Here is a 26798-nt window from a genome sequence, read left to right as displayed (position 1 = left end):
GCGTGCCTGCATTTTATGCGAAGCAGACGACGGGCGTCTGAAAGACGACCACAAGTGACTGAACCTTATGCAACGAGTGGTCCTGCGCTGAATACTATAAGTATGTCGATCCGGTATGCAGTCCAGCAACAAGTCCAACTCTTGCTTTCGTTCCCTCGTCGTTGCTCTCCTTATATTCGCTCGTTCTTTTTCTGAACATTCCCATTACTAAACAATGCGTTTTGCATGGTTTGCCCCTATGCTTTTGGCGAGCATTGTTGTAGCCATAAAACCTGCAACTGTCAGGGTACCAAGGTCAGTTCACTGTCAGCATCCACGCATCCATTGCGCACAGACTCACGTCTGCATTCTACAGGGACGTCCTCCACGATTTGAAAAGTACGTCCACTAGGTGCAGGCCTTGTCAGTAGTAGAAAATATTGTTAACCACGCGGAACCGCCCACACAGCCATCGCGCATGACGTCGGCTCATCTGTGGCCATCGCTCGTGCAAGACAGGCGAGACAAGCGTTCCCCGAGTCAGTCTTTTCGGTGTTAGATACCTACTTATATTATTGCTTACCTATATTGTTGATTCGCAGAGATCTCTTTGATCATCTTGCACTGGGTATGTCTGCTAAGTTTTTGGTGTACTGGCCATAGAGATGACATCTCATCCCCACGTTCACTCAACAGACGACAGTCTTGATATTCCCGTCCCGCAGAACAGTGCACCGGGATCGCCGTTCTTCTGAAACTAGATGCATACACCACCAGACTGTATCGGCTGGACATGTTTTTCCACCGGGATGATGGCGTTTAGTTTTGTGTTTTTAGCGTGCTGCTCGATACGTTCAATTTCTTGACTTCAAGTCGGTGCTCTGGACCATGAGTAAGTGACTTTGTCGATGGCACGTAGTGGTGTAAATACGGGATTTTTTTTGCCGCTAGGTCTATATTCCATACTTACTGAGATTCCAACTTGGGAGATTATAAAATAAAATTCGAGGCTTGAAGCCTGAAGCTTCAGATTGAATATGAAACGTTATTTAAGATCTGGCAAATGTGTTACAAATGGCCGCGTGGACAATGCCAGTCGTAACTTAAATGTGTGGAAACAGGGGCTGAAATGCCCGTCTAGCGCTCGGTCAGCCACAAACACCGTGACATCGACGGGCATGTCGAATGGCTTTCTCACAGCGATTTAGTATGGTACAGCAAGCCAGAGACGAATTTCCCAGTGAGTTTACATCTGACTACAGTTAGAGTGGGTAGTGTCGTGCCAGTGTCACCCTTCTGCAATGATCATGTTTCTAGAACCGTCTCGCGCAGGGATGACGTTGGAATTGTGCGACTCTTCCCTCTTCACGCTGGACTGACCCTATCATGACACGTAGGACTATTTTTGATAAGACTAATAGCGCCGCGTCCGGCAGGTATGTCTGGACCTTGTGGGATTGTGGGACCCTCAGCTAAAGGGTGTATTTAGAGCATAGAAAGATCAAGCTCATACATGGGTATATGGCTCATCCACGGCCCTATATCGCGACAATTAACTGTTGTCTAGCGAAATAAATAGCGCATAGTGCGAACTTCAGGCGACCAAACCTTGCACTATCATACTTACCCTCCCATTGCAGACTCTTTTTGCTGTTTCGGATTCCCTAACCACAAGTCGAGTGACATCTTGCACAATCGCCGCACGGAAAGCAAGGTATACCGCTGAATAACACTCGATTATCTTGAGCTAGTGCTTGCGGCAGTACTTGCGTTACTCCCTCAAGCAACCATCATTCCAATCTCGCGCACTTTGGACTCTAAGCCATTTGGTCCTGTTAAAGGTGCGTTCGGCTGACTGTCTAATTTGGTTTGTGCTTGCGTGCCCATACTACCCCGGATCCGGCCTCACGCGTGAGCGCGATTCTTCGCTGCGTGGGGACAAGAAGGTTCTTCGGTGCAGCAGCCTTTAGCGAGGGATGCTGGTACGCAATTCTACAGCGCGTCGGGATGAAGCCGGGGCTGTAGCATGGTACTACCAGCGTTCCATTGAGAAGGATCGACATATTTGTACATGTGCATTATGTCGGGGGCAGTGTTATCGGAACGATGTCGCTTGACATGAGTCAATTCTACGGCTGTTACGTGATGTCTAGCAGGCGCTCTTATATGTTAGTCGTGCTTCATTAGGTAGACCACGGTAGTGTCTCTTCCCGCTTGCCACGATGGGCATGGCGGGTGACTCGGACAGCGGTGGGCGTCCGAAAAAATTGCATCAACTTGACGGAACCTTAATATTGTATCGAATACAAAATGGGACGCAACGCCGTCTGGCTCCGGCTCGACTTGTTTCCTCCCCACCAGGTTTTGTTCCATGATGAGGCTCGTTCTGAGGCTCGCCTTGACGGTCACGCTCGCCGCAACCACCCTAGCGCAACTTGAAGGGATGCCTCGGTAAGTTTGGAAGAGGATCTGGCGGTACTAGTAGACTCATGCTTCATTCTGTACCAAACTACAGAGACTTTCTGGGTCAAGTCAAGGGTGTGTACGCTGTTCATATGTCTGTCTAGCAACGAATCTCCTGTCTCATCGTTGGCTGTGCCACTCCCCTAGCATCTGTTCAAACTGTGCGCACGTCCATCATACAGGAAGCGGACAGGATTCTTTCCAGGTAACTGTGTATGCGCATCTCGCAGGTTCGATGAATTTTAACTCGAGTGCAGTAGAGCTGCTTATGACAATCTGAAGCGTACGTCTGTGGAATTCTTGCTGCATGATATCTCACTGTCATTTCCTATTCATAGTGTCTGTTGATGATATTGATCCGTCTATTTCGAGTGAAAACGGAGCCCATACTGAGAGATCCCCGTAAAGAATTCCTGGCTCAGCTTGTGCTTTTAAACTAAACTCATCCTCGTGTTTCATAGTGGCTTCTTCAATGATGTGAAATGTACGTTCTTTAGATGCCTCTGGTACCATCTCTTGGGTGCTCACGAACTCATGACTAGCGACTGTCGATTCCATCGGTACCATCATCACAGATGCTGCTGGGAAGGCTGGCGCCACTGCACAGCAGTTCACCGAGGCCCTGATCGACGGTGCTGCAGCGAGTTATCCAGACGCCGCGAAGCAACTGCAAGAGTTCCAGACAGTGCTCGCGCGTGTCGTTTCTGGAGCACAGGAGCTTCACGCCCAATTCTCCACTTCTGCTGCCCAGGACGGGAGCAAAGACGACTTCAACGCTGACTTACAGCAGTTCCTCAAAAAGCTGCTTAAGGATCTACAAACGGCATTTCCCCCGCCAGAGAAAGCACTAGGACACACAGAGCGCGTGGAGACCGTGTCGAAGGTCCTTGCAGAAGCACAACACGCAATTATGCAATTCGCCATTAAGCATGGGATACAGGAGGAACACTTGCATTCACACTTGACTGAGTTCGTGGGCCATCTGGGCACGCTTATCGTACTAATGGGTATGCCTGAGGGTCTGGTTGATTGGTGCACCTTCGCTGATCGTGGCCACACTGTTCAATTTGACAGGAGATATTACGGAACAGCATCCAGTCCTCTCGAGCATTGTAATCTCCGCGGTTCTAGCACTACTGGTTAGACCACTCATTCTTCGGCCCTTCTTGAGACTGCTAGGCTTCGGATTGCTGGGCCCCACCGAAGGTGTGTTAATACTTCTGAGGCAGCCTCACGCTTGTGTGCTCAAGCATCTGTGAACCTAACCTCACGTGGGGACATGGGATTAGGATCCTTTGCTGCTTGGGCACAGAGCACGTTCTTCGGGGCAAATGTCGGCAAGGGGAGCTGGTTTGCGATTCTGCAAAGCATTGGAATGCGGCTGTAGGCCTTTTGTGTGTCATTTTGATGTAGCCCGGAAGTCGTCGTCCTCAAGGTAAATCGCGTGGATAGTGGTGTTGGCGCGTGGTTCTATGTTTACCGCCCCATGGAGATATCTCGCTTAATCCGTCTCCGTCTCCTGTTTTCGATCATTCTTCCGTTGTTGTCGTTGTCATGAATGGTTTGTGTCCTGGTGTCTTAGGCGGAATGTTTTCTCCGTTGTCAGCACTAAATCTTTGTCGTTACCCCGATCGTTTTCCGATGTCTAGGCCCGGATACAACGAATTTCTCGTACCAGTCCGCTTGTAGTAAGAGTTTACCGTCAAGCTTAAATGCCCATTGGGGTCTTGCTCGGCGTCAACCATGGCGGTTGTGTGGTTGTGGCCAGGAAAGCAACGGTCACCCAGACAGCCAGCTCGTGAATTCAGGGTAACGGTCCTAATTGAATGGTTTACCACCTCGGTCTCGTATATAGACTCGGCCGTCTCCCTCTTCAGTAGTGCCCGTTCACTTTGCCTGGTCACACACAAAGCTCAGCAGACGCATAATGTTCATCATGTTGGCGCGCTTCATGCTGCTCACCTTAGTGTGTCTGTTCTCGCTCATTAATTTTGCTATCTCCACGCCTATACGAGAAGGCACTAAAGGTTTGGGCATCGCACATAGGTAGATACCTTGTTAGCCTTGGTATAAGTGTGTTGATAGACTCACCTGAGGTGCCCTACAGGAACTTCAAAATTTTGAACCCACATCTGAGTGGTATGTAGCCACTGTGAATGGTACCCTGATAGTCGACCATGTATTCTGACGGCTACATACTCGCACAGTCGCTCTTGATGCTGTCGACCCAGACACACCTGCCGTCGTCGGCCGCGAGGACATGCCCAGTGATCAGTGAGTAGGATCGCGACACATCTACAACCCACTGTGTGTAACAGTGTGATGACCACGTCCACTTGACAGGCAGATAAGCCGCTTACACTCCGCTGGTACGTTTGAACCGCTGCGGGTCCTATATTTATATCATTTTTTGTTGAACTTGTCATACAGACCTTGATCTGAACGTCGAATACGCCGAAATATGATTCAGACGTGCTAGTTCATAATGGTGGGAGCGACGTCACGGCGGAGGACGGCTGGGTCCTTTCAGGCGGCTGGAGGTGATGTCTTTCGAGGTTCCAAATGGTCGAGATTATATGTCACGAAGTGTATACAACACTTCAATACGATTTCGGTGAACAGGATATGCACGTAAGATAAATGTCTGCAGAGTGTTCAAGACGGACGAGGTCCACGGACGCGGCGCGCATTTCGGAGTCGTTCGGAGACATCCGGTTCTGAGAAAATTGAGTTCCCAGCCGCGGCAAACGAACCTCAAAGCATTTGTTTGAGCAAAGTATGTGACACAAAATTCAAAGCAGAGCAAGCGTTCAAGGTTTCTGCAAGCACAAGTTGGGGCTAGAGGCCTAGGGTAGGGGATCGAGGCACGTATCTCGACCTAGGAAGAAGTTGGCTTGTTGGACAACCTTCGCATATAGTCTAATTACATATTACGAGTACGAGAATGTACTTGTGTAGCAAACGTAATAAGAACAGCGTACATTGAAACGGAACGACTACACAGTTCCCCAGCTTCCTGGTTTTTCTTAACTACCAAGATATCGGATCGAACGAGAGCAGTGAAATATGGGTTCAACTGAGATCTTCACCTCAGACTTCGCTGTTTTCGTTGTCAAACTCGTGAATATCTACAATGGAAGCGAAGAGGAGGAAATGGGTAGATCGAATTGCGTTGTGAATTCCATGTCCCCGATAGTAGCTTGTTCCTCGGAGCCCGAGTTCATCGAAAGTCCAACTTCGCGCAAGTCGAGAACGAATCGGGAGATAATAATAGATCCAATCCTGTGCGAAGAAAGTCAGATTTAGTTCTGAGTGTTAAAAGCTGAACGAACGGGTTTATGAACGATCCAGTGATTGTTTCGCTAGTCTGCGGAGCCATCATGAGATGCGCGTTAAGAACTTTGAGCAATTGACTGCAGAATGGACTTACTGTACTGAGGAACAGTGATAAGTCTAACACATTTAGAAAGAACGTTATACTGCAATATTGGTCACTCAACACCTGACTCTCGAGAAGCACAACTGGGCTTACAAGAAATATAACGTTCCTGATATGCAAAGTGTCAGTATATGAATGTAACAGGACACAACACATGACAATATAATACGCACCATTTCGGACTAGAACTGTCATGATTGTAGATTTACTGACCACGGCCTCATATCTCATCAACTCGTGATGCCGAAACCACGTTACCGCCAGTGCAATCAAATCAGACGCTATTGCGAAACCACGAGTCGTAATGCTAACTAATGATATCATTAGTGTGCAAATACTCAGTGACGTAGGGAGAACACAATACGTCTGTGATAGCGACGTCAGGTACGGTCTATGTCTATGCAAGCATGACTGACGTACTCGAACATGACGTTGATAGATATGTTCATTGCTTGAGCCACACAGAATGTGCCAATATAAGGAACGTCCTCCAAGGTATATATTGTTCTGCTTAGCTGGAACTGTCTGATTGTAAGTCTAGAACACGTTTCAAGAACCGACTTCACTTGCCAAATTCGCGCCGAGTGGGACCAGCCCAAAAACTAGCGTGGGCAAAGCGAGGAACCAGCTTCGATTGCTAAGAGTATACACACGGAATGCGATGAACACTGCGTCGCCTTGATGTAGTGTTATTGGTAGGAAAGAAATCGTAGGTCTTACCTGCCCATGAAATGGATAGCAATATGTCGCAAATGTAGATCAATACATTTACGGCGATGCAGCTGCGGATGTGCAAACATAGTTATGTGCGGATGTGATATTCGGATGCGACAAGGCATTACCTCTACAAATCAATATCAGTACCACACCTACAGATATTGACTAGAGCAACATCTTACTTTGATGGTGATGTATGTAGTCATAGGCGGACTGTTTAATGCAGCCCAAATTAAGAGTGCGTAACGGTTGACAAAGAACAGCACAGAAACGATCGAAAACTTCTTGCTCCACATGCAGCGGACTTCCTGGGAGAGTGTACAAAAATACTCGTAAATTATCAACGCTAAAGATTGAATTGAAAACTATCAGAGATTATAAATGAATGTATGAGTGAAAGCAATGTACTAGCAGCTGCCTCGGTACAATAATCTTCTACAGCACTAAACGTATATTATAGAAGGGCACAGTGTAATGCGATCGAAGACTCACATTTGCCGAAGCGCAAGTGCTAGTGTGTTTGCACCAAACGTCATTTTCACTGGACACTAGATGTATTAGAGCTTATCGGTGTTGAGCTCGAAGGCCATTATATAGCGAAGGAGACCTGAATCATACACTGAGATGCACAGGCAGCACGATTCCACCTCACGCTCTCTTTAAATCCCGAGCGACAGATTCAATCTGTGGAGATGAGTTTCCCGAGTCCTCAGCTCACTTGAAGGGGCCTGAGGTTTGGTTAAAAAGCACATCCTGCAGGTGAGACTGTCTATGTACTGTGTCTTCTCGCACCAGAACATCTACAAACAATAAGGGCGTTCAAAGCTGAAACGTTGACACAGCGGGGCTCGCAGAAAGTTCTGCGAGCGCATCTGCGGTTTTGGGCGCCAAAGAAAATGCGAGTTTCTGGAACTGCGAGTTGAACGTTGAAGATGCGGTGATAGTGACTTTCCTGTGACCCCGGTGTGACCCTTGGCATGTAACTTACGTCATCGACCTCCTTAGAGAAATCGCACTTGCGAACTTGGCTGTAGTGCTCGTTTCTTGTCATAGCAACTCAGAAAAGGAAGAATAGCACTGCGATTTCCGAGGTGTAAAATACGCTCACGTTCACGCAAGTATCGAGCTGTCCTGATCACCTCAAGTTCCTCAATATCGATGTTAAGCTGTTGATGTACTGCTTCGAGACTCGAGTGGCGTGAATGCTTCTCAGAGGGCAACGAACAGCACATATGAGTGAATGTACATATCGTGCAGTGGTTGGTTAGGCATCGTATCGTGCAGAAGTTAAGGTTCTAGTTGTGTTATGAAATGTCGCAATCGTATATCTGAGATAGATAAACAGGAGACATAGCACCTAAATCCGCATCTGCGCCGCGGAACTTTCTGCGAGCCTAGCTGTATCAACTTTGAACCTCCCTAAATGCCACAAGCACCACCGGTGGTAAGAAGATCTCAAGAGCAAATCAGCACCATGCCGGCGCCGCCACACGATGCGTGGTATGGCAGATGGCACGCAATTGACCTAGGCTACAGAGCGGAACCAGCCCTTTGCGCGAGAGGATCATTCGATTAAGTCGAGTGATGCTGTGTTGGTGGTTGCATTAATGATTAGCGCCAAAAAAAATCCGAGTTGGAAACTTTGTGGCACTGAGATAATTCAGTCGTTGCCCTGTGTGTGTGTGACTGAGAACCACGTAGAGATGGAATTCTAAGCAACTCAATGTTCCAGAGAGTGCATACTGAATCTTGGCATTACCAATGTCGTCACAAAGTCGATGCGTTCAGTTTCTGAAGCGCCCTGAGTCATAAGAAAATTTCAGCTTCACTGAAACAGAACGCCGAGGACAAGTGTCCCTCCGACACAAGACACCTCATATCCGCTTTCGGGATTGAACGCGTAAGCAACCAAATCATCATCACATCTATACTAGACACGAAAGATACTCGATCCTGTGGCTTGATGCGACCGTTATGCATCATTCCTCTTCATGACCACCAGTGCCATGTGTGTGACATTCGGAGGTTGCGTTCGCACCTCACGCATGTGGTTCAGTCCACAATGCCCAACCGCCGCGGATCGCCTAATATTACATTGTCAATCAACCTCGTCTTCCCCACCCACATTGCCCCACTTAATACGACAGCCCTGCCTTCATCTTTTTCAGCTTCCCATTGAGCCTTGGTAGTAACTCCCGAAAGTAAATTGAATGTTTCAGGATCATTCATTTCGATATAGTCTAGTTTCATGTCAATCTTCTCGTGTTGACCGGAATTCAATCGCGTCTCAGTCTCGGAGATGACTTGTCTGGCTCGTTGAATACATGTGTCGATGTTGTCTCCGGAACTCCATGCGCTTTGAGCCACCATGAGCGCTGCATACAGGGCAGGCGCTGCAAGTTCGCGTTCGCGAGGCGTCAGGTAGGTATTGCGGGAGGAAAGCGCCAGTGACGTGACAGGGTCTCTGATAGGGCAATTCAACCGAAAGTAAGGAATAGGGTATGAAGGGAGAACTTACCGAGCGGTGGGTACAATGTGAAGATTCTCTGGAGACGGATGCGAAAGGAGGGTATCCCGTGTCATCCGACGCAGAAGCAGTGCTTGTTGAATGTCTTTTTGCCCGAAATACGTCCGTGTCGGCTAAATAGGCTGAGTGGCTCGTTCACATTCCAGCAAGCCATTTCCTTACCTCGACAGCATTGAACAGTTTAGTCACGACCGTGGCCACTCCACGGAAAAAATTCGGTCGACTCTTGCCTTCCATTTGATGGCCATAGCCCCTCACTTCGACGAACGTCCCCTTCTGTTCCGAGACGTCCTGCGAAATCCCTGACGGGTACATCTCTGGAACCGAAGGAAGAAATACAGCAGAAGGAGTGCGGACGATCTCCTCAACGGTTCCGGGCACCAGGACAGAAAGAGATATGGAGGACAGAAGTTCAAGGTCGCGTGGTAGAGTGCGAGGGTATGTCGTAAGATCTTCGTGCGGCGCAAATTGCGCCGGATTCACGAATATAGACAGGACCGTGAGATCGTTCGCTGCTAATGATTTCCTTACTGCGAATACAGAGGAGTCAGTTTTTGCCATTATGGTGGTATGGATGATCGACACATACCCAGGGAGAGGTGTCCCTCGTGCAGAGCACCCATCGTAGCGACAAATCCTACGGACTTCTTCTGATCAAACACATTTTGTCTCCATTCCCTATACGAAGCTAAGGTAGTGAAGACTGGAACAGAAGACGGAGGCAATTCCGTAAAAGTTGACATCGTTCTCGGAATGTGGCGAAAAGGTAGCCTGAAAGAGTGGTGACCAGGCATAAGAAATAGCATAGGACAGAGTATGCGCGTTAAATAAGTGACTAGAGACGTCGAACACTAGGAGCCGAGAAAGATACGTCGACCATGGTGGCATGAGTCAGGCCACAACTCAGCCACCCAGCAAGAAATCTCAATGCTTTAGATCTGCGATCGGAACTCAAGTCTGAGATCATCGAAGATTGACTCGCACGTGATCGTGTCTTCTTGAGTGTCCAAAAAATTTCCTAAACAGGGACTCACTCTCAAAACCTGAAATCCAGGTCACACGAACAGGTACAGCAATCTACATCAAACATATATATGTCCTTCGACCATGTCACCAGAGAAGAGGGTCACTACGCAGATTACGCGAATTCAGATTAATGAGCCTGGTTCATACAGCCTCGAGCTCGTCCTGACCGTACAGGCATCCACGCGCGTTTGTGGCACCATCAGCCTCGAGCATACTCATTCAGACTTTCGACCTTGCGAAGCTCGAATCCACTCATCTCTCCAGCGCGACCACTGTATCTCAGCCCCTCCATCCTCCCATACAGACCAGCCATCCCTGATTCTGAACCATATGCTTACTGGGTTTGACAAGACGGCGACTCTAGCCCGTCCTACGAAAGAATCCGGATATCGAGCCGGTATGATTTCGACCAAGGCGTAATAACTACCTCCGAATAGAACGCCAATCGACAAGCCCCAGAGCACCTGACTTGCAGTGTGGTACGAGAGATAGTAGCTGTATTATTATAGGTTCGATTAGCATGTTTCCAGACTTCCAAGGCCGAGTAGTCGGGACCAGACGTACCGAGAGAACGCCACCGCGATGGCCCATGTCACCAAACCCAAATACACGGTAGTTTTCCACATAAGATCGAAAAATCCCGAGCCGGTTGTGGCAAATCTATGTCTAAAGCAGATATGGCATATGAGAAAGGTGGAGAAGTACCCCATCCACTGGCTATGCGATGAGGGGAATCCGAAGCCGTCTCCCATAGCATCTAGAAAAGTAGAAGAGTAGGAGTGAGTTCTTCCGTAAGAGCCTTTACATTTTAGTCGATGCGACAGATTAACGATGTCTAGACTCATCTAGCATGAATGTTTGACAACGTATGTGCAGGGCGTGTACTGAACCACCGTGCTGGATCAAACCACTTTACACATTGTCAAATGGAAGTGGTCTGCTGCCTAGCCAAAGGCCGCTTAGAGAGAAAGTAAAATCATGAGGCTCACCATGAGGACGATCCTCCCGAACAATCTGCTTCAATACCCAATTGAAGGCTTCGCAGAACATTTGGCCTGCCCACATTTCGGCAAAAAACAGTTCACGCGTTTGAACTGTGAGGACGGCATATGCTGGCTAGTTCAGGTACGGAATCAGTTCAGGAAAAACAAACGGAACGTGAGCCACTAAACCACTTACGTTGATCAGGATCGGACTTAATGTGAGCAAGGCGAGAATATGAGACGTGGTAGAGGAATCATCATCTGTTCAAAAAAACTAGGGGTTATGAGCGACTCGAATGAGGAAAATGCTACTACCGTACGCACATAGAACATGCGTCAGATCGAGAGGAATCTTGCGAGAAACTTCTCCGGACATTCCCATGCCAGGTGTTGGAATAGATTAGACACAAAGGGTCAGATTAATATCTCTTCCAAAAGTTTGGTGAGCCTTGGCCTGACTATTCAGGGTCTGAGGCTGCGACTACCGACAGGGCGGTGTTCCCGGACACCTCAGCTGTGATGCAGGTTTGGTGGGCTCAATGCAGAACGCTCAGCCAACGAGGTGCGCAGGAGACAGGGGTCAGACTACAGAATGGTATTGGTAGCAGCCAAGTCTGGTGCACAGCAGGAGACTGGAGTCAAGGGGAGTGAAGGGGAGTCGATCTGGCGTTTTCCCACGTTTTACTGCACGACACCGCCGAGCTTCGGGTCCGACTGCACCGCCACATTACTTGTGCACTCGTTCAAATAGTACTTGAAAGCTTCACTTCATGGTCATGGCTTAGGTCTGACTCGTATCGCAGCCTCCATTTAATGCGCTGTGATGAGTCGAATTACCGGTACGCTGGTCGGGGCCGTCACTTGTTGTCTCAGGAGTCAGCAGTCACCGCCGCCTTAGCGGCTGGGTCGAGCGCTGCCAGTGCTTCGTAGCCCTAGAACACGGTTTACCGTCAAGCTCGAGCTTTGCGCGTGGTGGTCTCTATAGGCATTGTAATCTCGATGTTCGAGCCTGGGCCAAGCCTGCCAATCTTGCACACTACTGGTTAGTAGCAATCTGAGTCCAGTTCCTACGTCGAACTAGCGCTCACCGTTCTTAGGCAAACAGTTTTTCAAAAACATTACATGCCATCCAAAATACTATATTTCCGAAGTTTTGAGTCATGATTGACTAATCTTGCACATAGCAGATATGTCCTTCGGGGCGACTACTGCCAGATTGCAGTATATAAGACCCTCGCCTTCGTCCGTCCATCCCTCAACTTCTCCGGTCGGATGAGCCCTGAGATGCAACATCTCATCCCCTCATTACTGTCAAACCAAGTTAACGCGACATCCACACCTCACGTATCGGCATCAGCAGACGTGTCCTCTCTGCTCTTTGGCATTCTTTCGGCTACAGGCGTGAGCGATTGGCTCAAGCTCGCCGTTATAGGCGGAAGTGTCGAGTTATGTCGTCGGAGCTTCTTCGACATCTGGGAGTGGCTTCTAAAGTCGTTCTGGATCACCGCATCGGTAGATAGCAACGACTGTGGGTATGGCGAGTATCCCGAACCCTCCAAAATCGACGGAGCATTGCATTGATTACCATATTTTTCAGCCTGGATCTTATTTTGGATTTCCAAGCAGCCCTCGTGGAGTGTGTATTTCAACGCGTTGGCTCGTGTTATTTTTCTGACGTGACAATCTAGACAACGCGACGCGTGTTGAAGTGACCACAAGCAACCTAGGTCCTGACTCACGACAAGCCTATTTCTCCAATGAGGAAGATGAGGATACAGATCGGCCTATATCGTATATTCCGAGTATCATGGTCGACTACTCGCTGTGGTACAAGGGGCGATATCTAACAATATCGCGGACCGAGTCTGCCGAAGGATATTATCAGAGAAAATATACCCTCAAGATTAGGTGAGAACAAACCACTCTGATCAAGTGAAGTGAAGAAGACTGATAGCTGTCTGCCTACTAGCATCTTCAGTCGAGATAAAGCAATCCTAGATCAGCTTCTAACGGATGCCAGGACTGCTTATAAGGCTGCCGGCGAGCAGTTCATCTCCATTTATATGTCTGACATGTAAGTGAATCGCTGCTGCAAATTCAGAGACCAGCTGATATTAGAGTTTTTGGCGATTAGGCACAGTGATTGGACGCATGTTACTTCACGCCCCAAACGTCCCTTGAACTCTATTATCCTCGATCCTGGCATCAAAGAAATGCTGATAGATGATGCTCGTGACTTTCTAGATAGTCAAGAATGGTACTTTGAGAGAGGTCAGCTGTTTGTGGCTTCTTGTGCACGCATGCATTGCAGTTTCTGATCGTACACATAGGAATTCCTTTCCGCCGAGGGTATCTTCTGGTATGTGTGCCACTTTGGAGCTCGTCGTATCATGCTGAACCTACCTTGTGATACAGTATGGTGTACCCGGCGCCGGCAAGACCTCGATGATTCATAGTATAGCAGGCGAGCTTGGTCTGGATGTCTACGTCCTAACATTCTCGCGTTCAGGGATGAACGACGGCTCGCTCAGCGAGCTTATCTCCAACCTTCCTCGCCGTTGTATAGTTCTTATGGAGGACGTCGATGCTGCCTTCCAGAGAGGCATTCGGCGCCGTGCCATCCCCGACGGCCAACAGGAGCCTATACCAGAATCAAATAGACCTGACGAAAAATCGGATGGGACTTCCGACACTGGTATCACTCTGAGTGGTCTGCTCAACGCCCTCGATGGTCTTTGCGCCCAAGAGGGACGCATTCTGTTCGCCACGACTAACGATTATAATGCCCTCGATCCCGCACTTTGTCGACCGGGTCGAATGGACCTGCACATAGAGTTCAAGCTGTCAAGTAAATACCAGGTAGAGCAACTCTTCAGATGCTTTTATTCACCCGGGAAGCACGACGCTGTCGATGAAGACAATTCGGAACACACCGATGACGAGAAGATTGACTTGAGCCAGTCATCCCGGCGTAATTCCTCCGATCTCGACTCCGCATCCCGCAGTGAATCCAATCTACTCACGACTTCCATCTCCGCCACCGCTCTTCCTCCGGAGAAGGTGGTGACGACTACCGCACATCCAAAAAGCGGGGTCCTTTCACGGCGAAGAGCAGTCGAGCTGGGGAAACGTTTCGCGGGTGCCATCCCTGATCGCGAGTTTTCTATGGCCAGCTTGCAAGGTTATCTAATGATGTATAAAACACGCCCTGAAGATGCTATTACAGACGCACCGGCGTGGGTGGAGAAGGAGCGAGAAGCACGGAAAGCTCGTACCACAAGGCGGGATGGATCTCATCCTTCGTTATGATATGACGCGAGCAATCGGCTGGAAAGCGGAGGTATGCAGGGATGCAGTGGTTCAAAACAACCAGGAGCAGGTATATATGTATCCCACATGATAATCATTTGTAGCGTACTCGAGTTTCACGTCGCCCTCGACATGCGTGTATGTACCATTTGCTCTCGTGTTTTGTAGCACCAATTCAGTAATGCATATAGCTTCTAAGGCTGCTGTTATGTTGTACACTGGACCACATGAGAGTGATTAGCATGAGACAATTGTGATGCGGTCAAATAATGCATGGCGACCTAGCGGCCAGCATGGTGGCAAGAGTGATACGTACAACATGCCCTACTTACCGTCACCAAGCAAAGAGCATCTCATAGTGACCGTCTTCTCCACTGCGGTAGACCTCAATTAGGACATCTACCCATCATTGAGACGGTGGTCCTGACGCTTCATCGACGAGGTCCAATGTCGCTCCTGGTGTACGTTCGCACATCCTCTCCACAGTGTCTATGAGCGTCTCTCTCCAATTATCCGAGATCTCTAACTCATCTCTTGAATGAGACCCAAATGCGGTCCACGTCAAGTTATGCATGACCAAGGGTGGGGTTGGGCCCACACAGCGACAGGTTATTACGATCGTGAGAGTACCAAGATGGCCATTTGCTTGGTCAATGCGTTCCTGGGCTTCCTTCTGTCGTAGCACGTCCTCAAAGTTCTCCATGCCGTGCATCATCACTAGCGCTAATACGGGAACGGGTTCAGCTGTGGTCACGCGGAAGCGAGACCACGGGCGAGAGTCAGGTGGGCAATTAGGCATGCGTTCCAGAAACACGCCTAATGTCATCTGAGTCCAACCCATGGAATATCTCGCAACCTGGATCGCATTGTATGCGGCTTGGAATAGAAGAGGCCTGAAATTAGCAGTGAACCCATGCAGCTCCTGCTTCAAAGCACTAGGCAAAGGATGCACAGAGATGATGCTAGCAACATCGGAGTCTCCGCTCGTGGAAGCCAGCACCCGAGAGATGACCTGGTTGTCAAGGTTCTCCAAATGAGAGCGCTGCGCGCGGTTGATGTGGCATCCACGTTTATGTACCGGCCAGTGTTCCCGTTGGCACTTTTGGCACTGATGAAAAAGTGCCATCGGGGAATGAAGGCGAAAGTGATTGGTTCCCATAGATAATGCTCACAGTAGGTTGCCACCTTGCAGCCGGTACAAGTGAAAAGCTTGTCAGCTTCATCCCTGGCTTTATGACCTGCATATACAACAGAGCGTGAGCATGATAACTTGTGTATCTCAGGCTAGTTTACTCACATTGTTGGCATTGGGCAAATTGACGACGCGCTTGTTTGGAGTCAACGACGAGCTTCTTCTGTGGCATCCTGATTTATCTGGAGGCTTATCTGGAGGCGAGATGTGAAGTCGAGTGAGTTAGAACCGGGAACTTGAGACTAGTCAAGAAAACAAGACAAACCTGTGTTCGAGCTGAAGAGTAATTCTCATGAAAACTCTGAGTCGATGGCAACGTTCATGCCGCTGTATGACTCTATCGTGGGCGTCTGGAGAGGATCTGGATTGGGATATCACGTGTACGGTGGCACCTCCTGAGTGGCTGGACGAGTCGTTTCTCGGAAGAGACACGCAATGGACTTCAATGTTTATTTCCTTTCTGCCATCCCACACCATGTTTTGCCCACCTTTAACAACACGGCGCATGATCCTCTCACAGGGATCACATGAACGGAACGCAAGGCTAGACCCTAAAATTGATAATTTGGCCATGTCACATCCTTTCATTCAGCAGGTAAGCCATTGGCAGTTGACCAAATTTGATACCGGAATCTCGGAATTTCGATCAAAAATCAGATGGACGTTGTCATCGCTTCGTCAGAGCCAGTAGTCTCTGTTTTGCACAATCTCCGGACAAGATACTCGGTTTGCAAAGCTCCTTTGCGCTCGTTCATAAATAGCGTAAAAGCATGTGTGGATTTGTCCGTGCCTGTGTGGTGAGTGCGCCAAACATATAATGACACGAATACACGCTCAATATGCTCTTACTCATTGGTAGCGACATTCTTGCCATGGGCTTGGCGGATGATGTGACCAGTACCGATGTATGGAGTATTGATTCTCGTGGAATCCTGACGCTAGCGGTCGGCAAAACAACATATCAGCGACTTGGGGTTGTTGGTAAACGATTGCCTTGGAAAGGGTGCGAAGATACATACAGTGAGTCGACTCCGTCTTGCTTCGACATTCTCGCATGAATCGATGAGAAGCACCAGAGCTGATCCCCCGGATCTAATTATCCTAGTAATCCACATCCGGCTTGGCGAAGAAGGCACAGATGCTCCCATGACCAATTTGAATTCTTATGATGCCAGGGTGGAGAACGCTGTGCGGAGATGGGATACTAGTAGGGGGGATTGGTCGATATTATATTGCATCTCGGATCCAGGTATGGTCCGCCCGAATGCCCTCGCTTGGACTTTGTTGATCCGGCCGCCAAACTATTCAACTTACAAGGTGTTTACTCACGATTCTCTGTCGTGTCTTCGGAGCGCATTGTGGAAGCCGTGGTCAAGGATTACTCAGATATACATGCTCCTGAACCCATTCTCCAGCCATGGCCTGAGGGAGAGGGACATGAAGATTATGAACGCGAAATGATGTCGCTCCTTGAGTGGGCTGGAATGGCTAGTCTCGGTGCGCAACGGTGAGCGATCGAATATTCACTTATTACAAACCCGATAAGAGTTAATACACTGCAGTCTACAAGTGCAAGATACAGTTGACCCGTATGTGGCGGTGTACGATCCGCCGTCTTCTTCTCGTATGACGGATATTACCCATTTTCGCTGGACTGGATTGCTGCCCGTCAACTTTGTTCGAAGTATTATTACTACTATTCTGTATGGAAAAACTTGATTCTTCTGGAAGTCGTTTACTAACGTACATCCGCCCGCTAAAGCACAGGTCCATTGGAGCGGCCAACGATGGCAGCCATAACGGGGCATGCAGCGCCGACCGCACCAGCGACCTACATCCCGCGTCCGCCTCGGCAGCCTATAAGATTGCCACGGCCCGAGTCTGAAGATACGTGGACTTTGCTTTTATCAATAAAATTCGATCAAACTCAGTCCTCGGAGAATGGGGCGCTGAACTGGTCGTTGGCAGAATGCATAGGACAGTGGGATGCACGCTTGGGTTAATTCTCAGAGCAGTGAAGCGAATCATTGAGGTGTAGGAAGAGGCCACATGATTGTATTATTTGATAATAGTGAATACATGGTGTGATGATATGCTCTTGCATATTCGCGGGCACAGGAATCATGCATAATCACAGCCTATGGGTGAACTAGAGAGGGATAGACTAAACATGTGGCAATTATTCAACCTGAACGTCCGGAGATTGAGTGGTGGCCGTCTCCGTCGACTCAGCGGCACAAGAAGGCGAATGCGCTTCTCGAATATTCGGACTTGTAGGCCCGGTCATCTCAATTCTCGCGAGTTTGAGGTCTACCAATCTGGATACCTCGGCGACTGCGCTGCGTGGAGTGCTCTTGTAGGCCATGAGGAAGCCCTGAATAACGGCCATGGAGAATGACCGCTCCGGAACGGCTTGTGCAAACTCCTCGGCGAGTATTGAAGCATCTTCCTTTGTAAGAACAGATTCTTCTGTGGAGTGCAGAAATCCAGAAAAAACTCTGTCTTGCTGGGTATCGGAATCGGAAGACAAGCATTCGATTGCGGAGTCGGCACCAGGAGATGTAAAGGGAGCGGAATCCAACTCTTTTCTGTCGTCTTCCCGCCGGGTAGGTTCATCTTCGGCGCTATATGCATGATAGAACGATTTGAAGAGCTCTCTAATTTGAAACTTGCTTGCAAGCTTGATGTCCACGTGGAGATCCAGTCGACCTGGACGGCACAGAGCGGCATCCAGCGCGGTGCTGTGATTCGTGGTAGCAAAAAGTATTCGTCCTTCCGGAGCACCAATGCCGTCGAGCGCATTCAGCAGTCCGCTGAGAGTAATTTGGCAGCTTCTTTCTTGCCCGGACTGCGTTTTCCCTTCGGACTGAGTACCGGCGTTAGGGACGATACGATTGAGAACTGTCTGAGGGAGCGCAGCGTCTATGTCTTCGATCAAGGCAATACACTTGCCCGGTAAGGAGGTCATCATGGAACTAAGGTCGCAATCGTCGAGTCCCGCCCTAGAAAGAGTTATGATATATATATCTAGCCCCAATTCGCCTGCAAGAGCCTGAATGAGAGAGGTCTTTCCAGAGCCAGGCGCACCATACTGATGACCGGATTAAGCAACCGTGGTGCTACTTAAAGAGCAGATACCACTCACCAGAAGATACCCTCTGCGGAAAGGGATGCCTTGTTGCACACACAAGTTAGAAACTTGGCAGAGTAATTGAGGACAACTCACCTCGATCGGCATACCATTGCTTACTGTTCAGAAAATTCTTGCAGTCGGTGAGGAGCATCTCTTTGATACCGTGATCGAGGATGACAGTTTGTAGCCTGCGGCCCTGCCGTGAAGCGATGCATCTCCACGGGTCTGTGTGGATGAATGCGCCCATTCTCCTGGCACTACACCATTCAGTGAACGATAGTGGGAAGAACGACATGAACCAACCCGCCATCCCAGACGTAAATGCTAGTCGTACGGTCCTGCTCACCGCGAAATAGTTTCCTAGCATCTTTTAAGAGACTATCCACAATTGAATGGTCCCGACTCAAAATTCTGGCTTGAATTCATTATCAAGAACACAGATGAAGAGATGTGTTGGGTATTACCTGATTTTCAGCTGCGCTGATTCGCTGTGATCGCTTTTGATGATTTTTCTGGAAACCTTCATATAACGGCCATGATACCACAAGGTGTAGACCTGATCGGCGATCGGTTGATATTTAATCTGAGCAGATTGCTCTTCCTGTTCTCGACGACATATATCGTAGACCCAGGAGTGTCGAGTGTTAACTTCGATGTTGTTGGACTTGCCTTTGGAGTCGAGCACGTCAGCTAGAGGAATATTAAAATGCACCAATGAACTCACCCCAATTCGTCCTCCTCGAGAACCAGTACATCAGCCACCCTGTGGAGAGCGATGAGTATTGACCAGATGTGAAGGTTCAAAAATACAAACGGTATGATTCGTCGCCACTGTCAACCGTGACGGTGAGCCACAACGAATTCTCGAGGGAAGTCCAATAGCGAGATAACAAGTGTCGAAAGGAATCCACAAGTGAGCTGAAGATCATCCAGTTCAACCAGTCCGGGAGAGGAGAGAGCGACAAAAGCCCATAGAGCAGCGAGAGTAGTTCTGAACCTGAGGCCCCAGAATGAGACATCGCTGTTCTATTATGCTCTACGGGAGCTGTAGTATTCATACTGAGGTTGGGAGAGAAGAGCGTGGACAGAGCTGATTGAGTGGTGGACATGAGTGGCTCTTGGTGGGCGAAGATGTTGAAGCGTAGTGTGATCAGACAGCCGCTTTTATACGCGGGAGACCCGTGGCCACAGACAAAGCCAACGAGAGGCGTTTGACGGAATGTCCGGAAGTTGAAGTACCGCATCCGTTTTGCCAACCAGAACGATCTACCGCGGCACTGGCATCAGAGAGCACACACAGGGTTCTAATCAGCTAGTGTTAGTGAATAATAGGTGAGCGGTGAATGAAAATTACGGCATCATAATGGGATGGTGAAGGCTGTACTTGGTAGTCGTAGTACCAAAACACCGCGAGCCTGCCTTGTACGGACGGCGGGGTTGCGCCGGAAGGTCTGCAGACATATGTTGCGGAACTTGTACTGCAAACGTAGAACTGCCTTTGTAATTCTGACCAAGGCTCGGAAGTCCGGTCTGATACATACACAGACCACGAACAACACGCCTTTCGGTGCAAACCTGGTGTGACAATCGCTAGTAGTCTTCAACGAGGCTGTACGGTGGAAGAACAACATGACAACGCATGCAGGATTCGAGTCACAGGTACATGCCGCTATTTCAATGATACCGGTCGTTCCTAGGAAGATGATGAATTAATATGACCTGTCCTTACTGAGAGCCAGTCTAAGGCATCTTTCACCGATGCAAGGAGCGACGCCACATTTGTTGCCGTCGCAGCACAAAAGAACAGTTTGTTTAGAACCTTCAGAGCCACCACGATCACTTCAGCGGAATGTTCCGAACCATCCGACTTGAGAACTTCATCCCGTTGCCATGACTGTTGCCAATTCCCAGCCCACATGTGTGTGTGAAGAGTCAAGCAAGAGTCAAGACATTGTTCTCGTGGGTACGATCCTAGGATAATATGTAGACGACCAAGCTATGATGAATATCTAGGCGAACAGCCATCGCATCTAAAATGACGGCGAAAACACATTTTTAACGTATATCGCAATCGACATCCACAATATACGGGAAGCACTGTGTATAAACAGTCTACGAGCTACAATGAAAAAGGCATATTGTTATGATCTAGCACGGAAGACCCCAATCGAAGCCAAGAGGATGGAAAAACATGTAGGGAACGTGGGCGAGTAACATTCATAAGATAGGGCAACATCACACGGATATCCGAAAGCTATCCCACAACACGGTTCATAAGCACGGGAGGCGGCGGAGGTGAGATGTGCGGCACGGAAAGGCGAGCGTTACGGTTGGTGAGCGGGCCTGGAGGAACCGGGGAAGTCGGGGTGGACAGCATAGGGCTGCGCGCCGACCAAGAGTATAAGCGTGGCGTTACAGACGGCGGAGGTGATGGGGACTGGTAGAATCCAGCAAATCGGCTGGGAGGGGTCGTGGGACGATCGGGAGTGGAAGGTTGTGGCGCAGGCATTCCACGAGAACGAGGGATTCCAGGGATCGTATGTGGAAAGGTGAGGGGAAGTACCTGACGCACAGGCTCTAGCATATCCGTTTGACGGGAGACGCGTGGCGATTCGTCGGGGCTAGTGGGAGACAGAGCGCGTTGCCCAACTGGACGGGGAGAGGCGCTGCTGGCAGTGCGATTTCTGGTGTACGAATCAGCCATGTGCGAAGCCCAACGGCGCTGCATAACGTCCATGGCATCCACGGGAGTACGCGGGGATTCAAGTCTGGAATAATCAGACGTGGTCTGAGTAGTGTTGGGGGATCCTTCTTCATCGTCTGCAGCGCGGCTGCGCTGAACCCAGCCACCCCGGCTCCTGAGCGCCAGGTCGATCTCCTCAACAGAAAGGTCCTCGCGGTCGTCCGCGGGACTCTGCCTACCACTGGAGCTGCCTTCGCTAGAGCTGCTGCTGGTGCTCACATCAATGAGCGTCGGGGGCGCCAAGGCAATCTGCGCTCCGATTTCCGCGGATGCATGAGCTGGATCCACGAATGCCTCGTATACGGCGTCCCCGCGTTCGAAAAACTCGTCTGAGTCGGGGTCGAAAGCGTTCCAGTATGACCATTTTTCGCAGGCAGGGAGGGACTGTTCGGGTTCGATGCGAACGGCTGGTGCGCGGTGAGTCTGGGAGAAGAGAGGGCGACCCATAGTGTCTTTTTAGATATGAATACAGAGGTATAAGTGAGGTGCTCGAAGGCTTTTGGGGGGTATGCAGGAATAGATATGGGTGGACGACGCGTCGATCGTGGCAAGGGAACTGCGGGGGAGGGAACTTTTCGTTTGGTGACCGCGCTAGTGGCACGTATTTGACGGTGTTGTGAACAGGTCACGTGTGTGCCGAGGCCACATCTCAGCACAGGATCCATACCGAATGGAGATTAAGCGGTTCCTCGGCACCCAATCCTACTTTCGACAGCGATTCGACATAAGCATCATTCTGCCAATCCTCACACGAGGGAGATAGAGCGGTACAAAGCCCCGAGGACGCCTAAGTACGTGCCCAACCGCGGTCTCCATCTATGTCAGATTACTTGAGTTTAGTCTCGCTCGAAGTTCAGATCGAATTCGAGTAATAGATTTGCATTCAACACGCCTTTGCAGGCATACTCCTCTTGGCTGAACTCATTCCATAGTTGACTTGCGTCTCTTGATATCCTGTGAACAATGGAATGAAATGGAGCCAATGCGGACCTGTGAATAGCTCCTCCCCATTGCTCCTCTGTTCTGTTCATTCGTCACTGTGAAGAGACCTTGAACTTGAGCTCCGTGTTTGTGTTCGCGGCAAACACCGAAGGCGGATCAAGGCCGAACTCGGATTCTGCTAGTCTCGTCCCCAGGCGTGTCGAAGACAACACGTCTGGGGACGATACCAGATTCTGTATACAAAATGCTGGCAAGCGGAGGAGACATTCTAGCTTTCAAAGAAACGTCCGGGGCTCCCAAGACGCCGTGGTCTTCGACGCGCTCAGGAACTATATGGCAGAGTGGTATGCTCGTCAATTACATGTGATCGTACAGCTTCTGACATATTACATCAGTGCGAACGCGAGTTCTATCGTGCTCTAGATTCGGTATCGATATCCGCTCCATTCATCTCCCTTCTCTCGTTTGGCTTCCGCCACGCTTGCGAACGTGCCGTTCTTGCTCAAGTGAACTTGATCATCATTCACGCCCTGTATGATCTCGTCTCGTTCCCCTCTGTCGCGCTTCGCATTCTCCCTTTTCAAGAGGACAATATACGATACCGAACAGATGAGGCCTATTCCGATGTACGCGAGGACGATTCCGTGACCCATCCGGTACCACGGCGCGTCTTCTGAGCGATACTGCAAGGACGGCGTCAGTTGACCGGCTGATAGAAGCATCGATGTGATACTGACCACGTTCGATGATACAGCGCCATTAATGTTTCCGAAGCCGATGACCATCGCAAGGGACACGCTCCGCTTATAGGAGCCTTCCACGTTGTTGGATGCCCACGCAACGATGTTCGGAATACTCGGGTAGATTCCACAAGCCGCTAGATACACTGCAAAGTATGACAAGGCAGGGTTTCTCGAGACGATCAAGATAATGTAACCCGCCCCGCCCACGATCAGACAGCCGCTGAGGTGGAAAAGGAACAGTAAATAGCCGTCCGTGTTCGTACGTCATGGGAATGCTTACATGTTGAGATATCCTCTCCCGCCATACTTGTCAGCGACGAATCCCACGCCGCAAGTCACAATACATGCGCAGACGTAAACGGGGACAGTGAGAAGATTTGCGGGAGTTGCAGTATAGCCGAGCTGAGATGGTGCATTGTAATAGATGCTGTCAGTGCGATTCATGTTGCGAATGTACTATACGTCCAACTGACCTGGTTGATGATGGTAGGAAGAAACAGTGCGAATGCATAGAGCGGCCCATCCGAACCCATGTACACCAGCACTGCAACAATAATGTTAAACGACAAGGCATCTTGGGGACGCTCAACCTACTCGACAGCCACGTTTTCCAGTCGAACAAACTCTTCCAGATGTACCGGAGCTTCAACGCCTCTCCAGCCGCACTGAATTGGTCATCAGCTTGGAGACGGCGAATCACCACGGTCCGCTCGGCTTCTGTGAGGAATTTGGCGGTGTCTGGGAAATCCTGGATGATCCAGATCGACATCACGCCGGCTACGACGGTCACAAGTCCCTCGATAATGAAGATCCATGCCCATGCAGGTTTGCCACCAACGCCACCCATGTTGGAAATCGCCGCCTGAACATGCAAACTCCATGAGAAAATTGACAGGAAAAGATGAAATTATGGTTACAGCGAGAAGGCCACCGAAGGCACCAGAAACTGTCGCTGCGGAGAAGAAGATTGCCGCACGAAGTCCGAACTCGGAGCGCTTGTACCAACTGCGGCCAGGGTGAGTATCTTGGCAATTTCGAGATGTAGGGCTCTGCCGGCTTACCACGAGAGATAGTAGTTCACGCCGGGATACAGCCCAGCTTCAAAGGTGCCCAACATCCATCGCGCTCCTACCAATTCGAACGAAAGAATGAGCGCTATGCCGCCGCACGGTCGTTGTGCGGGTGTACGCAAGCGCACATGGACATGGCTTACCTAGCAAGCCTCCGTAATTGTGGACGAGCCCTTGGATAGTCTTTGGAAATGGAATTTCCGTCAAGTGGAGAGGGCCTTGTAAGACGAAAACAATGCGCACCATCATGATACCCCACGCCGTCATGAGGAATGATAGCCATATTGAAGGTCGTAGCCGTTTTAGGAATATGTTCGAGGGGACCTGGAACGCGCGTGAGCGTGGAAGGATGGCACTGTACTGTATGAGGTGCTTACCTCAAAGATAGCGTAAGGGAAGAAGAAGAGAGTAAGGGCAATCAAATATTGCTGATCGCTAATGTGCAGGTCTGTCTCCATTCCATAAAGCTAAAACGCGAGCTCACTGTTAGTGGCAACGTCTCTAGGCTTAGGCAAGCTCACCTTGGCGTTTCCGATGCTCGTCCGGTCCAAGAAGCTCAGCAAGTACAGGAACGACAGCCACGGGACCAGATGCCAGTCGAGTTTTCTCATCAACTTGCGCTCGTCAACGGCGGAAACGTCAATGTTGGGATTGTACACCGTGGGGCCTCGTTTCTCGTCAAAGACGTCGCTCTCGATGTGGGACGCGCGGCCCTTTTCTTCTTCAGACAGTGTCGACCGCGGGGTCGTGGCCCCCATTTCCAGATCTGAGGCCGGCATGTCGTGTGCCGATTCTCTGTAACGGGGTGATTGAGGGAGGAGGGAGGGACGTAGGGCACGAAAAGGGAGCTAGGATGACCTCCAACGCGGCTGCTTTATAGCGAGGACGCTAGTGCTCGGTTCGTGGCAGTTGGCTCGGCCGCGCCGGCAAATGGTTATAGTGGCGGTCTAGCAGACGCATCATGGGGCTCGAGAGGTGGGTCGCTTGTTGCGGGATTATTTTTTATCTACCCCATCTTACCCCGCGTCCAGCAACGTCTTGGCTCGGCAGCCGTCTGCCATATCCAGGCTAGTATGAAATTAAAATGCATCGCGATCGTATCGCAGCTGCAGTATTATGCCCTTGAAGCTTATGACTTTCTGATCAACAGCTCTGTCAAACGTTCACCCTGAGGGGGTCAGCCTCATTGGTGTTGCAGACAAGCTCACTTTGAACGACTCGCTACCTCGAGACTTGAGAAGCCTCCGCCGGTGTACCGTACTCAGCGTAGCCTATGACGTCTGGGGAAGCGGGCCTGCGTCTGGGGGTGCGAGATTGAGATTGTAGATAGGATTGCAATCACGTGGGGTCTGGAAAAACATCTCCTGCGCGTTCAGGATCCTTGGCGTTCCTCAAGTGGCCGCATGTTCCCAGCTGCCAATTAGGCCTTTATGATGCGGAATATGGCATGCAGACTCTGCCACACCGAATTGTCGCCTTGTCTACACATTGGATTTCAACCCGAGCCGTGCAGATAGGCGTTACCGTATGCATCTAGTCGGCATGTGTACATAAATATAAATACTCGCGTTGATGCTTTTCAATTGCCAGGCTCGGAGGGATCGAGGACAGGGCGGCTTTTTTTCCGGTGGAGCGAATCAAATGTCACCTGATTCCACACTCGGACTTGCCAAGGGACCCGTCATGGACCACGGTGGGATTCAGGCTGGCTGGCAGATGGGCTGGATGCGACCCACGGACGACACAACATCCTGTTCGCGGCCCACTGGATGCCCCTCCAATCCGGACATCCCTGCTGATGAACTAGCCTGTCTTGTTCGTCGGAGCATCCTTCTGGTGGGGCTGCCTCCCATCCAAACCCATGACACCTCTGGATGTCCTCTGCGTGGAATTCAGCTGTTCGCGGTATCACTCTGGATGGTAGAACGGAACGCGAGGAGAGGAACGCCACAAGGAAGCTTGGCTGCGCCTTCTCTCGCTCTTGACGGCCCTTTGCTTCTGCTTCTGTACTTCCCAGCGTCTCGGGGTGGCCCGTGTGTGGAGCGAGCGCAGGAACCGGCACCTCGACTCGGGTCATACACCGCGAGGCGCGTTCTGCGGGCGTTCCGGCGGGCGGACCCCGCCTCACTCGCCACACGTTGCTCATTCTATGCCAGCTGCCCCCACACTGTGGCCGTCCAGGGCGATATATTTGCAGTTCGAGATCGACGCTGCGACGGATCAGAACGCTGCGCAATGTCGCATCTCCACCCCTTGGGGTCGAGGATGACCTTGTGCATGCTAAACTCAACGTTGTCCATGGTGCGCAGGACGATGTCGGCTGTGGGGCTGGTGAAGAGGTGGGACGCACGGACCTGGGAGGGCGACGAGTTCACCATGAGCTGACGAGGTTTGTGGCTATGGGACGGGCGCATGTAGAGGATTGGGTTCAGCCCATGGGCCCAACCCTGGACTCGATCCCCTTTTCAATCTCTTCCACCAAGGGCCGGGCACAGAGACAACGGGCGTAGCGGGCCATTGCAGAAGTGATGC

At 50.2% G+C, this 26798-nt stretch overlaps 10 protein-coding genes across 10 annotated transcripts; 3 read left to right on the top strand and 7 right to left on the bottom strand.

The window, feature by feature from the left end:
* Positions 1–214: 214 nt before the first annotated feature.
* FIBRA_04631 (uncharacterized protein) lies at positions 215–734 on the top strand (the record flags this gene model as incomplete). The annotated part of the gene is made up of 5 exons (XM_012326422.1): positions 215–294; positions 356–378; positions 449–518; positions 582–607; positions 676–734. The coding sequence occupies 5 exons, from the start codon at positions 215–217 to the stop codon at positions 732–734; spliced, it is 258 nt and encodes an 85-aa protein (XP_012181812.1).
* A 1619-nt stretch (positions 735–2353) lies between these two features.
* Positions 2354–3829, top strand: FIBRA_04630 (uncharacterized protein; the record flags this gene model as incomplete). The annotated part of the gene is made up of 9 exons (XM_012326421.1): positions 2354–2430; positions 2495–2517; positions 2590–2647; positions 2703–2725; positions 2781–2844; positions 2904–2926; positions 2985–3449; positions 3517–3648; positions 3693–3829. The coding sequence occupies 9 exons, from the start codon at positions 2354–2356 to the stop codon at positions 3827–3829; spliced, it is 1002 nt and encodes a 333-aa protein (XP_012181811.1).
* A 1741-nt stretch (positions 3830–5570) lies between these two features.
* Positions 5571–5821, bottom strand: FIBRA_04629 (uncharacterized protein; the record flags this gene model as incomplete). The annotated part of the gene is made up of 2 exons (XM_012326420.1): positions 5571–5724; positions 5775–5821. The coding sequence occupies 2 exons, from the start codon at positions 5819–5821 to the stop codon at positions 5571–5573; spliced, it is 201 nt and encodes a 66-aa protein (XP_012181810.1).
* A 2829-nt stretch (positions 5822–8650) lies between these two features.
* Positions 8651–9868, bottom strand: FIBRA_04628 (uncharacterized protein; the record flags this gene model as incomplete). Its single annotated transcript, XM_012326419.1, has 4 exons — positions 8651–9062; positions 9117–9238; positions 9288–9655; positions 9715–9868. 4 exons carry the CDS (start codon positions 9866–9868, stop codon positions 8651–8653), a joined length of 1056 nt encoding a protein of 351 aa, XP_012181809.1.
* Positions 9869–11063: 1195 nt separating this feature from the next.
* Positions 11064–11510, bottom strand: FIBRA_04627 (uncharacterized protein; the record flags this gene model as incomplete). The annotated part of the gene is made up of 3 exons (XM_012326418.1): positions 11064–11267; positions 11331–11395; positions 11459–11510. The coding sequence occupies 3 exons, from the start codon at positions 11508–11510 to the stop codon at positions 11064–11066; spliced, it is 321 nt and encodes a 106-aa protein (XP_012181808.1).
* A 908-nt stretch (positions 11511–12418) lies between these two features.
* Positions 12419–14443, top strand: FIBRA_04626 (uncharacterized protein; the record flags this gene model as incomplete). The annotated part of the gene is made up of 7 exons (XM_012326417.1): positions 12419–12662; positions 12732–12770; positions 12823–13042; positions 13104–13208; positions 13269–13405; positions 13465–13493; positions 13550–14443. 7 exons carry the CDS (start codon positions 12419–12421, stop codon positions 14441–14443), a joined length of 1668 nt encoding a protein of 555 aa, XP_012181807.1.
* A 406-nt stretch (positions 14444–14849) lies between these two features.
* Positions 14850–15807, bottom strand: FIBRA_04625 (uncharacterized protein; the record flags this gene model as incomplete). Its single annotated transcript, XM_012326416.1, has 3 exons — positions 14850–15551; positions 15629–15681; positions 15741–15807. The coding sequence occupies 3 exons, from the start codon at positions 15805–15807 to the stop codon at positions 14850–14852; spliced, it is 822 nt and encodes a 273-aa protein (XP_012181806.1).
* Positions 15808–17814: 2007 nt separating this feature from the next.
* On the bottom strand, positions 17815–19877 carry FIBRA_04624 (uncharacterized protein; the record flags this gene model as incomplete). Its single annotated transcript, XM_012326415.1, has 7 exons — positions 17815–18726; positions 18781–18809; positions 18862–19019; positions 19072–19179; positions 19233–19437; positions 19493–19531; positions 19583–19877. The coding sequence occupies 7 exons, from the start codon at positions 19875–19877 to the stop codon at positions 17815–17817; spliced, it is 1746 nt and encodes a 581-aa protein (XP_012181805.1).
* A 1145-nt stretch (positions 19878–21022) lies between these two features.
* FIBRA_04623 (uncharacterized protein) lies at positions 21023–21958 on the bottom strand (the record flags this gene model as incomplete). The annotated part of the gene is made up of 1 exon (XM_012326414.1): positions 21023–21958. One exon carries the CDS (start codon positions 21956–21958, stop codon positions 21023–21025), a length of 936 nt encoding a protein of 311 aa, XP_012181804.1.
* A 914-nt stretch (positions 21959–22872) lies between these two features.
* On the bottom strand, positions 22873–25045 carry FIBRA_04622 (uncharacterized protein; the record flags this gene model as incomplete). Its single annotated transcript, XM_012326413.1, has 10 exons — positions 22873–23136; positions 23191–23416; positions 23477–23598; positions 23670–23740; positions 23791–24058; positions 24114–24201; positions 24258–24324; positions 24410–24590; positions 24644–24733; positions 24788–25045. The coding sequence occupies 10 exons, from the start codon at positions 25043–25045 to the stop codon at positions 22873–22875; spliced, it is 1635 nt and encodes a 544-aa protein (XP_012181803.1).
* Between the last annotated feature and the right edge of the window lie 1753 nt (positions 25046–26798).

This window comes from Fibroporia radiculosa (genome assembly GCF_000313525.1).
Source record: "Fibroporia radiculosa TFFH 294 genomic supercontigs, scaffold3262, whole genome shotgun sequence".
NCBI classification, from domain to species: domain Eukaryota; kingdom Fungi; phylum Basidiomycota; class Agaricomycetes; order Polyporales; family Fibroporiaceae; genus Fibroporia; species Fibroporia radiculosa.
The sequence above is the reverse complement of the archived record's forward strand: the minus strand, read 5'-3'. Positions and strand labels throughout refer to the sequence as shown.